We start from the raw sequence: 12779 nt of genomic DNA, 5'->3' as shown, positions 1-12779 counted from the left end.
AGATCTACTGGCAAAATGTCAAAGCAAAATTATTGCACCCTATATTTCACAATTGAAATATAGACAAACTGTAAAACAAAAACAGCAACTTTAAGGAGCAAAATCTTGACCAGATTTCATGACACTTGTTAAATTCTCTCTTATAGCAGGAAGTGTTCAATGAGAGGCACAGAAAAAAAAGAGTCTTTTCAGAAAGATATGTATCCGGTGTTTAGTTCTACTTGCAATTACTATTACTCCTACCTCAACCTGAAGGTGAAGATTCAGAGTAGTTTCTTGACAACTACGCACTTTCCCAAACAATAAGAAAAGGATTTTTATTTAAATATGCAGGATAATTAAAAGATGAGGTCAATAAATAGCTTTTTAAATGTTTACCTGGTCGCAAAGGGACTGCACGAAAGAGGCGACATACTCAGCACAATGCTGATGATGTACGTTGTCGACCACTGTCCGTAACAATTCCAACATCCCTCGGAATACTTCTCCAAATCTCTCATCACCCTTGCTGGTTCCGCTTAAAAGGTGCAGAAAAGCAACCTTACAAGCTCCATGAGAAGCTAAAGAATCCAGTAATGCAAGCAGCCGCGCAGTTTGGGCAGTGAAGATCTTGTCTTTCCCTTCTGGAGGACTGCGAGATGAAAATTATTTGAGTATTACAACAGTGAAGTTCTAAACTGAGTAAAAGGGCCCCAAGTGTAAATGCACTGACATTCAATAAAAAAGGCCCTTGCATGTTCTACTTTGTCTTCCAAATCAAAGTTGTCTTTTTTAGAATTTTAAGAAATATTCCTTGAGCAGTTTCCATGCACTAAACGCAGAAAGGTGACGATAGATCAGATAAAATTTCATGGAGCACATAAAAAAAATACCTGCTTAATTCTTCAATAATCAGATCTAATACAGTTCTCAGGATAAGAAGCGCTGTGGGGGAAGCCAGATCAGAGAGTTGCATACACACACGTCGGAGAATCTGCTGTAAAGGCTGACAGGTGGATCCAAAGCTGGAACGCACTATTTCTTGCAAAAACTTTGCCTGTATTTGAAGGTGTATGCTCCATAGCTTTCGAGTATTCAGTGCAATACCTATATCTTCTGCTGAAATTGGCTGTCAAATGAAAAAACAATTCTGTGGTTAATTCTGCGTGAAGTCACCTTTTGAGACGAGGATAGAAAAGATCTCAGGAAATTGTGGCCATTGTCATTCTCCCAGTTACGTTGAAAGACTTTAAATGACAATTTATTTATTCTACTATACCCTGTCTCAAGCAGAAGAGGAAGATGCATAACAAGACAAACAGGCAGTTCAGGAAGTGGTGCAACACTTCTGTTATATGGGCTTCAATTATAATATAAGCACTGGGCTTTTATGTTCTCTTAATGTAGGGATTGGAATTCTCAATGCTGATCCATATGCCTTTGAGAGAATATAGACTAGGGTCAGAAAAAATTTAACATAATCTTGCTGAAGCTCTGATAACATCATTGAACAGTTTATCCAAGTACACCATATTTTGTTGTTACATAGCTGAGAATGGAATGTGTTAGGTTTAGGAGACTGGCATTGAGGATGTTAAAAACATTGTCCGCCCATCAAAGTTAAATGAATATAATTCAATCCCCATTGTTCAAATAGTTAGCCTGGGAGAGAATAACAATGCTGGTTAAATTATCCAGCATGTAAATAAGAGCATTTAGCAAAGACAGTGTTAGTGCTGCCTCCCCAATGCATGGCCTGAAGTATATAGTTCATCTCTCAGAAACATAGGTTAGGGATCACTGCCACTCAACTGCAATATGAAGGTCCTTTAGGTGGACCCTCCGCCTTGAGGCCAGCGAAAGGAGTGAATTTAAAACTGCTTAAAGCACCTTCCAGGTGGCAGCCCCAAAAGACTGCTGCAGCATTAACTGGTCCACCTGAAAAACCTATTCATATGCAGTAGCACCTCCGGATCTGATGGAGGCAGAGCGCCACCTGTCATAAATATGCAGCATAGCAATGGTTGTCTTCCCTACCCATAATACCCCACGCAGGTGGAACCACTCTGTTTCCCACAACATTTCAAGCTGCGTGGGTGATTATGGGTAGGGAAGACAGCTTTTGCTACGCCACATTTTGAGTCGCAGAGAGCGGCCCCATTGCAGGAGCTGACAGCCGGGCTGTCATAGCCCCTGCCGGCTAGCCGCTTATAGCTGTGCTCCACTGATTATCCCTCCTGGAGGAGGGTTGATGTTGGTGCCTCAGAGGGGCTTCTGATGAATTCAGGTGAGTATGTCTTCAGCCACAAAGGGGGAGATTATGTGGCTTTACCTGAAAGTGCCTTGGGTTTCATCATTCTAGAGACAGATAGACATGAACTTCACCATGCATTAGCTCAAAAAGAATTGCAGTATACATTAAATTACAATATTGAAAGAGATAATAAACAAAACTGAATATTCACAGTTATAGTAATGCAAGAAAAACGTGGTGTTTCAATAGTGTACATAGGTCTTCTGTGGTACTAGTGTAGATAATTATTAGGGTACAGGAGGTATATAGAACATTTTCTTGTGAAACAGACCATTTCCCATTTAAACAGTCAGTAAACATTGAATGATCTGTGTGTCATTAGTGTGTGCAACAGAACAAATTCAGATACTGAATCTCACCTGTGTTGTTTGCATGGGCAAGGGAAAAGGCAAAAGTTCTGAAAGCAGTAGGATCCCAGAGAAAACTCCTTCTGGTGTTTTCAGTACAAAAGAAAGGACTTCCTTCAACATTAATGACCAGGTATTGTTTGCCAGAGACTCTTCAGAATAAGCAACCTGTTCATTAACACCTTGAGTAAAAGTGAGTAGAATGTCAACTATGTCATTTTGAATCTTTTGCTCTTCATCATCCAGTCGCCCGGACAAAGGTATGGAGCAAAGGACCATGTGAAGAGTAACCAATACAGTAGGAATCCGTACATCTTTAAATTCAAATGACCCTCCCCTCAGAAGTTCTGTCAGCATAGCCTTTAAAAGAGAGAGGGTGCATCTTGTGATGGAAAGGATCATAATCCTCTGCAAAGTAGTTCCCATATTCGCATGCAATCTCCAAGGCAATATTAGGACACTGTTAAGTTTTTGCAGAATTCGAATAAATATGTCCATTCCTTCTGCCGAAAACAATTGTATAACCGCAAGGTTCCACTTTAGATCTTTCTGCTGACCTAGTGAAAGAAATATCAAGCTATTTTCAAGAAAAATAAGTCAACACATGAAATAAAAGCTACTTGCTCACTGTCCATTGTTATTGAATGGGATTTAAATCCATTTTAAGACTGATTGGTTAGAATCTTGCAATTTTATAAATAGTTTAATAATAGCCAGCATTTAAATCACAGGCTTTCCATTGCCATTGTGAATGGCGGTCCACCACAAACAGCATATTGCTCGACATTTCCAGATCTGAAAAAGATCTTATTTAAAAAAAGCAGCAAGATACAATAACAGGTTATTGTATTTATACGGAAATAGGTGAAGCATTAGTTTGAAGCATCTGAAGCTTTATTTTAGTCACTGCAAGACTTAAAACACAAATGAAATAACTTTGGTCCAGTTAGCAAAACAGTGTATTCAATTTGCTTTGAAAATAATGAAGATAAAGACGTTCTTTATTATTTATAGGCAAATATTACAGTGACATCAGTTGGAAGGAAAATGCACATTAAACTCAAAAATCTAAATGATTTAGCCAAGATGCAATATTATCTTGATGCAAACAACATCTTAAGTGTCTGCTTCACCACTGTAAACTACTGAATAGTGTGAAGTTTCTGTTTGGTATACAAAATCTAACATCTTCACAGGAAGCTATCTCCATTTCCTGGTTATGTCACCCATAAACACAAACCAACTGTCAATTACAGTTTGTCAACTTTTTGGCAATAAAACATAATTGACAGAATGTCACGTTTTATTTGGAAAACACTAATATCTAAAGCTTAACTTTTACTCAAACTTTTTTGTATTTTTCATCTCTCCCTTAAACTTCTCTTACTATACCTGACTGACATTAAATTGATCCACCTTTATTTATTATTCTTTTTAAATCTTGGTGCTACAATTTTAACAATCTCTCAACTGGTCACAATTTATAAGCCCCAGACATCTTGTTTTACTTAATGTGATATTCTAAGTTTTCACTTTCAACAATTTTCATTTAAAAATCCAAAACTTACAAGGGCTGAATCAAAATTCTGAGAAAACATCACTCAATTTAAAATATTAGCTGCTTCCCTCCTCAATTTCCATTTTTTTTGTTAATATCAACTGATGATCTGCCATTGCAAATTATCACTTTATACATTTAGAATCACAAAATAATCAATTCTAAAATATAAATAAATGCACTATTTGATTTTAAATAATTTTATGCTCCATGGGTGGTATGGTTAGCACAAGGATGTTACAGCATCAGCGATTGGAACTGGGGTGTGAATCCCGCGCTGTCTGTAAGGAGTTTGTACGTTCTCCCCGTAATTGCATGGGTTTTCCCCGGGGGCTTTGATTAACTCCCACCATTTGAAACGGAATTTAAAAAATATAACATTTTCAACTCAAATCGAAATCAAGTTTTTCTGAGGTTGCTTAAAGAAAAGCTAATGGATAAAAGAGTAGTGGATGAAAAAAAAACAGGTTCCCTCTCCACTCTCAGTTCTAAAACAGGGTTTTGCTTGAAATGTTGACAATTCCTTACCTCCTCAAGATGCTGCTCAACCTGCTGAATTCATCAAGCAGTTTGTGCTTTGTTACCATTCTATTAATGTGATCAAGTATCATACCTTCAATGGGGGTAGGGGGACAGGCAATATGGCAAAGGACCCGCAGAGCAGTGGTTAATCCAGCACCTTCCTGAGTCATCTGAATGGTCAAATTATCCAGGTTCTAAAAACAATAGAAAGCTAATAATTTTAATCTGAACTAGAAAATAATTGAAACAATTTACCAAATAAAACTTTCATGACAAATAATGATTTTTTAAAAAATTGATATTTTGGAAAATTAATTACTCTGCATTTAAAAAAAACAAGATTTTAAAAATACAATTATGAGTATCCGGAGTTTCAAAAAAACACCCTCAAGAACACAAATGTAACTTTTAACTTTGCAAAAGAAATTTTAAAAATTTTAATTCTCTACTGGAGAAAATAAGTAACAAAAAAAAACTCAATTGTTTTCTCCTGCTGGATCCCCAGCATTTTGGTACAGTTCTGATAACTGATTAGTTTTATTAATTTACATTTTAAAAGGGAATTGTAAAACTATTTCAGCAATAAAGCTGCACAAACTCAATAAATTACTACTGCAACCACTTGCACTGAACTCACAATTTTTACATTGTAATTAAAAGCACAACATTTTTTAATCAGTTTTTGCTTCAAAAAAGCAACAAGCTTTCACTTCATTGTTCTACCTTGTGCCAAAAAGATTTTTCAGGTTTCCTTAATTTTAGTTATTAAATTTCAATAAAAGATCAGAAAATTCAAAGGCAAAAATATGTGAGGATTCAAGACAGATAATTGCAGATATTCCTCTAATTCAATTCACAAAAAAGATACTCTGCACAAAGGGAGGGAGACATTAAAAAAGACTACTTACAAATAACCACGCCTATAAAATGGATCCGCAACAAGGAAGACTGAAGGTGCAATGGGGCATTTTTTCAAATCTATTTAGTATCCTAACAATTTTATTTGATGGGATCCTTAAACCATTGTGTAAACAGCTTGCAGGGGTTACTAATTTTAGAATTTACAAATGACTATGCCCAATGTTACACAGGTTATAATGTTGACAATCATTACATTTGCATTTATTTCCAAGCAATCATGTTTAATAACACCCCTTCTAAATTCAATACAAATGTAACTATTCCATGAATAAATAATTCCATGAATAGGGAGTGAAAATTAGATAGTTTAACTTAGTTACTGACTGAAATATGCACTCTTCCACGGACACACATGCATATATGAACTCTTATGTAATCACACATGCATGTGCATACTCTTCCATGCATGTATACACCTTACAGACACATCTTACATGTATATATTACTGAACACAGACACACATGCACATATACACTCTTACACAGATGCAAATGCATGTAAACACTCTTCCACAATAGACATATCTACATATATTCACCCTTACTCCGACACATATATAGACACACACGCACTGAGACGCGCACATACACCCATACACACAGTTCTCTAGCACCAGTAGACTTAATGATAGTTTCTTCCCCGCAGCCATCTTTGCTTGGGACAAATTAATCCTTCTTTTTTATTGTATCACTATACTCTCTAAATTGTGCTCTTTAAGCAGTCTCTGCATTATACTCCATTTAAAGAGAGTATAGAAAGCCAAGTGTTAATAGTGTTGAAATAATGCCCAATACCCACAGCCAGGGCAATCATGTTTTGTCTTCAACTGCAAATTAGAGGAGTTTTTAAAAAGCACCAGGAAAGGAAGGTGCTTGTTTAAGTCTCTCTGTTGGCTAAGTGTTGGAGCGGGAGTGTTGGGCTTCGGCGAGCTGAGGAAAGGTGAAGACAACCTTGTGCAATGAGGCACAGGTTCTTCTAACCTTTTCCATATTTAATTGACAGTGGCAGCCAGGACAGGGACATTCTCCTCTTCCAGACTGGTTGGCTGCCAGTTACTCGTCATGTTCCGCAGGGGTCAGCGTTGGGGCCACTTCTTTTTGTGTTGTATATTAATGATTTAGATTATGGAATGAATCACTTTGTGGCCAAGTTTGCAGATGATACAAAGATGGGTGGAGGATCAGGTTGTGTTCAGGAAACAGGGTGAACAATGACAGAGTAGGAGAATGGGCAGAGAAGTGGCAAATGAAATGCACTGTCAGAAAGTGTAAGGATATGCACTTTGGAAGAAAAAAAGGCAGACGATTTTATAATGGGGAAGAAACTGAAAATACCCAGATGCAAAGGGACCTGAGAGTTCTTGGGCAGGCTGCATGTGGAGTTGGTGGTGGAGGAATTCAAGAGGAATAGAATATCAAGCAGGGATGTGGTATTGAGGCTTTAAAAGGCACTAGTGAGACCTCACGTGAGTAGTTTCAGGCTCCTCATTTTAAAAAAGATATGCTGACATTGGAGAGTGTTAGAGGTTCACAAGGATGATTCTGGGAATAAAAGGGTTTTCATATGAGGAGTGTTTGACATCTCTTGGCCTGCACACGTTGTAATTAGGAGAATGAGGGGAGCTCATTGAAACATTTTGATTGTTGAAAGGCATGGATAGAGTCGACATAGAAAGGTTGTTTCCCATGGTAGGCGAGTTGAGGACAAGTGGGCACAACTTCAGGAGGTAGAGGAATTTCTTTAGCTGGAGGGTGGTAAATTTGTGGCATACATTTCCACAGGCAGTTGTGGTGGCCAAGTCATTGGGTGTAGTTAAGGAAGAAATTGATAGGTTCTTGATTAGCCAAGGGATCAAAGGTTATGGGGAGAAGGCTGGGTAGTGGAGCTGAGTGGGGAAAATGGATCAGCTCCTGACTGAATGGCAGGGTAGACTCAGTGGGCTGAAGAGCATATTTGTGCTCCTTTTTCTTAAGGTCTTGTGGTCATTCGGTAAAAGTAGATAAAGAAAGAAAGTTTTTCCTGTTCCACCAGAGGCATCAAATAAAACAAAACTCCCATGTCATTTTAAACAGCTTCTGGAATAGATTCCAAGACAATTTTAAATTTTTATTTAAATTTGGTCTTTCACTTGGATACATTTACTCAATGGTTTACATCATAATTAGTCATCCACAGAAGTTCTGGGCATAAATTTTCAGTTTCTTTTTATGCTTCAGGTACACCAAAAATACTTGTATCGGGTACATACAAATATTTAGTATCACAATAAATCCTATCAATTTTGCATGGGAAAGTTAAAATTAGGACTTCTCTGAGCTTTGCAAGGGCCTCCAATGGTGTTGGGGTGGGAGAAAAACTCAGAATGTCGTGCAAATCCTTCAGTTAAATCTAATACATGCAAAAATTGTAGTATGGATAGACTTGCCTGGATAGCATACAAAACAAAGCTTTTCTCAGCATTTCAGCATGCATGACAAAAAAAAACTTCAATATTTTATTACAGGACACATGGTCATTGTGTTTAAATAAAAACAGAAATGCTGGAGGAACTCTGCAGGTCTTGCAGCTTCCATAGGAGGTAGAGAGTTTTTACTGGCATTTCGGGCTTAAGCCTTTCTTCAAGATATGAGTAAAAAAAGCAGACAGACAGCTGAACTAAAAGGCTGGGGAGAAGAAAATAAAGAGTAGGTGGAGGAGCTCAGACCAACAGACAAAAGGTAATAAATGGATATGGATACGAGAGGAAAGGTGAGAATTGATTGTGGAAGGGATAGCTCTTTGAATGCCGAACTGGAAGAAAGGAGAGAGAAAAAAGGAAGAGACCCGGAGATGAAGGAAAGGAGATTTAGGGATGTATGGGCAGAGGGGGCTCAAATGAAAACTAGAGAAGTCTATGTTAATTCCATCCTGTTAAGGGTGCCCAGTTGGAATATGAGGTGTTGATCCTTCAATTTGCAGATGGTTTCAGTCTGGAAAAGCACGAGACCATGGACAGACATGTCGGCATGGGATAGTGTGAGCAGTTCCTTTGGTCATTCAGCATTCTCACTGCCCGTGGGAAGAAACTGTTCTTCAGCCTGGTGGTGCTGGGTCTGATACTCCAGTATCTCTTCCCTGATGGAAGCAGCTAAAAGATGCTGAGTGCAGGTCAGAAGGAGTCCCCAGTGATTTTGCATGCCCTCTTCAGACAACAATCCCAGAGATCATGTTGATGGATGGGGGCAGGGGGTGGAGGGAGACTCTCGTGATCCTCTCTGCCACTCTTATGGTCCCGTGGATTGACCTCTGATCCATTCCTCTGCACATCATGGCATGCACAGATCTCGATGAGGCATGGCCAAAGGGGAACAAAGGAGAAGCCTCTTCTGAGAACAGAACTTGTAGGCCCTCAGAAGGGATGTCAGAGGGAATGGTAAAGACCAGGCAGGGGTGAGTGGTGGTTAATCAGGGGAGATGGATGGAGTTGATCATGCGGTGGAGGGTAGGAAGACTCCAAGAGTGCAAGATGCAATTGGAGGTTTGAGCATCAGTTGGGGGGTGGGTGAGAGGGGCCAGGGTGTAAGTTCGTGACAGATGCTCGGTGCTGTGGGCTGCCAGGGCCAGAATGAGAGTTTGCGTCGGAGACTCAGTCCGGTATGTTGATGGGGCAGGGTGAGAGTTTGCATTAGTCTCAGTCACGTGGGCCACTAGGGTAGCCATGTGAACCTGCATCAGTCCCAGCTATGCATGCCTTTTTGGCTACATGGTTCAATCCATGCTACAAGCCTACAAAGACAAGATTCCTCAACACTTCCTCCGCTTCACTGACGACTACTTTGGCACTACCTCATGCACCCATGATGAAGATGTCAACTTTATCCACTTCCACCCTAACCTCAAATACCATTAGTCCATCTCTCACAACATTCTGTCCTGTGTCTATCTTTCTCCATCTTGGGAGATAAATTCTTGACAGACGTTTTCTGCAAGCTCACCAACTCCCACAGCTGCCTTGACTACACCTCCTCACACCCCGTCTCTTGTAAGGATTCCATTCCTTTCTTACAATTCCTCTGTCTCCGTCACATCCCAGGACAAAGTCTTCCATGCCAGATTATCCGAGATATCCTCCAAAAAATCGTGGATCCCTGATACTACCATCAACTCTGGCTTCACCTGCATATTCTCGATTATCCACACATCTGCCTTGGCACCCTATATCCTCATGCAAAAGAATAGGATTCCCTTTGTCCTCACCTACCCCCCCCCCCCCCCCCAACAGTCTCTGCACCCAACATATCATCTCTGCCATTTCCACCACCAGATACACCTTGCCCATCTCTGCCTGTGGCAGGGTCCTCTCCCTCTGTGACTCCCTCATCCATTCCTCTTTGCCCACTAATCACCCCCTTGGCACTTATGCCTGTGACCATAGGAAGTGGCATACTTGCTCTCACATCACCTCCCTCACCACCATTCGGGGCCTCGAACAGTCCTTCCAAGTGAAGCAACACTTCACTTGTGAATCCGCAGAGATCATCGACTACATTGTCATTTCTTCTATGTTGGAGAGAATGGACACAGACTCTGAGATCGCTTCATTGAGCACCTTCATTCTGTTCACTGCAATAGCAGAGATCTTACCAGTGACAACCCATTTCAATTCCCACCCCATTCTCTTGTTGACATTATTGTCCATCATGTTATGCACTGCCAGATTGAAACCACCCACAAATTGGAGGAACAACATTCATATTCCATCTGGGCATCATCCAACTTTTCCAATTTCTGTTAGCCGCACCCCTCCCCATCTATCTCCTTTCCTCTTGCTCTTCCTGCCTCTTTCCTTTTCCCACCATCTCCTTTCCTCCACTTGCATAGCCACCCCTTCTCCAATCAATTTTTACCTTAGCTCTCCTGTTCTTGTATCCATATCCAAGTAATTATCACCTTTTGTCTATTGGTCTGTGCTCTTCCCCCTGCTTTTTCTTTCCTTCTCCCAAGCCTTTAAATCAGGCACCTGCTAGCTTTTTACTCACACCTTGAAGAAAGGCTCAGGCCTGAAATATCAAATACATATCTTGAGCTCATATGGACTCTGCAATACCTGCTGAGTTCCTCCAGCATTTCTATCTTTTAGTACAATCACAGACTGCAGACTTTTGTGTTTCATTGCATATATACATCTTTTAATTAAGGGAAGGTGCAAGAACAGGCATTCATTTTCTAACAGGATCATGGAGAATTTTAAAAATTTTGTAATTCCAACCTTTGAATACTTAAAAGAAAATAGTTAATTATGGGAGATTCAGTATTAGACTTCTTTTCTCCATTAAAACATAAATTTAACAAGATGCATTAAAGACTTCAAAAAATTCTATACAGTCAATGCTTGTCAATGGAAGGGAACTCCTGATCACCCAAACAACAAGGATTTCTGCAAACAAACCTCTCAAGTTAGACAACACAGGAAGAGGCCCAGTGGCCTACCTTGCTTATGTCGACTGTCATACAATAATTTTATTTTCCAGCATTATCCATTGTCTACAAACTCTTGTGATTAAAGTGCTCATCCAGACACGTCTGAAATATTACAGGAGTTCCTGTCTCCATCATCTAATCAGGCAATACATTCCAGATTTCAATCACAACCGAGATAAAAATATTTTCCTCAGAACCTTTACCTTTTTATTTCTGGATGCACACAAACGCTGTGAATTCATTCTACTAGCTTTTTCAAGTTATATCCAACCATCTCACAGTTTTCACCTTTGCCGATCATCATCACTTATATGTAAATACTAATTTGGAAAACGCATTCAAAATAAACTATAACAATTTTGATTTTTAGACAGCAAGCATGTAATGGCACAATAAAGGAATTTTGCCGCTACACGGGAAGTCTAAAAACAAATGTGTAGGAATTCTGAGTCAATTCCTGCACCATAATTTATCCTGCAGGACCCCTCCAACTTTTTGGATGAAGCCTGCAGTGTAAATCGTACCAGAAAAATTTGTTGTTGGTCATTCACTCTACTGCACGTCCAACTACTGGGACTGTTGCACTCAGGTGCTTCCTGTCTAAAAATGCACACAGTGTGAACGTCCACCAGGGCAGTAATTACATTAATTTGATTCAGCTACTTTCTCAACATTGCAGTTTGAAAAACATTTACGTCTCACTGATAAGTAAAAAATTGAAAGTATAGTGGAATCACCATTGCATTTTAAGTATGATCACATAGCAGACATATAACATGCTGCTTACCTGTTTGATGTATTCAAGAAGAGTAGGTATACAATTAATTTCAAACTTCAGATTTTTCAGTGGCTCCAACCATTTACTTAATTCTAAAAGTCAAGAGAAAAGGAATGAATTGTGATGAAAAAAAATTAGTTAATACAAAATATCTTTCCTTGCAGAAATTTGATGTTCAGCTGTTTGAATTTAATATTTTCAAAAATATTACAAATTTTCAAATTACATGTTTATGCTCAGCTGGAAAGCATGTAACATTATGGTCAGGAATTACATTTTAAATCATCTCACTAATATTACTGAAAAGAATGTAATGAGATTATAGTGCACACCTACTCAGCTGTTCTTTTAAATTTCACAATGTTGAATCACCAGATTCTCTTTGAATGGCAACAATTATTTTCCTAATCAAATTTTAAACAATTATTAATTTTTTTTAAAAAATTCTTCATGCAACTGATCACCAAAAACATTTGAGAAGTGACCTTGAAAGAATGAATTTTTCTTGAGGTCATAAAAGGTTGCAATTGTAAGAATAATTTCAGAATAACTATCTACCCAGTTTCTCTGCATCAAATGTTTATGGGTGCAAGTCTTGGCTTGATCAAACAATAATATTGTGTTGCAAACAGGTTTCGCTTTTGTAATTTCAAATCCCAGAAAGCTACACAATAGACTGATGAAGGAGTTTCCATCTATAATCCTGTCCAACGAGTGCTTGCTGCCCATATATTTGTGAACAAAGGCCATAGTCAAATTAGGCAATATGATTAAAGCCCACAAGTGTTCAGCAGACAATTCAAAAGTGGAGGGAAAACCAAAATATGTTGGTAGGAGTGGGTGTAGTTAGAGGAACAGATGTGAGGTCACAAGATAAAGGAACAGATGTTGGCTACAGC

At 39.0% G+C, this 12779-nt stretch overlaps 1 protein-coding gene across 6 annotated transcripts in view; it reads right to left on the bottom strand.

Moving 5' to 3' along the window:
• The window catches only part of virma (vir like m6A methyltransferase associated), a 103915-nt gene that overhangs the window by 37675 nt on the left and 53461 nt on the right, over positions 1 to 12779 (bottom strand). For all 6 annotated transcript variants that reach the window (XM_069921845.1, XM_069921848.1, XM_069921847.1 and 3 more), the window contains exons 11-15: positions 11890 to 11972; positions 4812 to 4914; positions 2653 to 3197; positions 873 to 1108; positions 379 to 631 (exon numbers count right to left, since the gene is read on the bottom strand). In XM_069921845.1, coding sequence (XP_069777946.1) covers positions 379 to 631; positions 873 to 1108; positions 2653 to 3197; positions 4812 to 4914; positions 11890 to 11972 — 1220 coding nt within the window. The remainder of the gene's footprint in view (positions 1 to 378; positions 632 to 872; positions 1109 to 2652; positions 3198 to 4811; positions 4915 to 11889; positions 11973 to 12779) is intronic.

This window comes from Narcine bancroftii, chromosome 2 (genome assembly GCF_036971445.1).
Source record: "Narcine bancroftii isolate sNarBan1 chromosome 2, sNarBan1.hap1, whole genome shotgun sequence".
NCBI classification, from domain to species: Eukaryota; Metazoa; Chordata; class Chondrichthyes; order Torpediniformes; family Narcinidae; genus Narcine; species Narcine bancroftii.
This window is presented reverse-complemented; position numbering and strand designations above follow the sequence as displayed.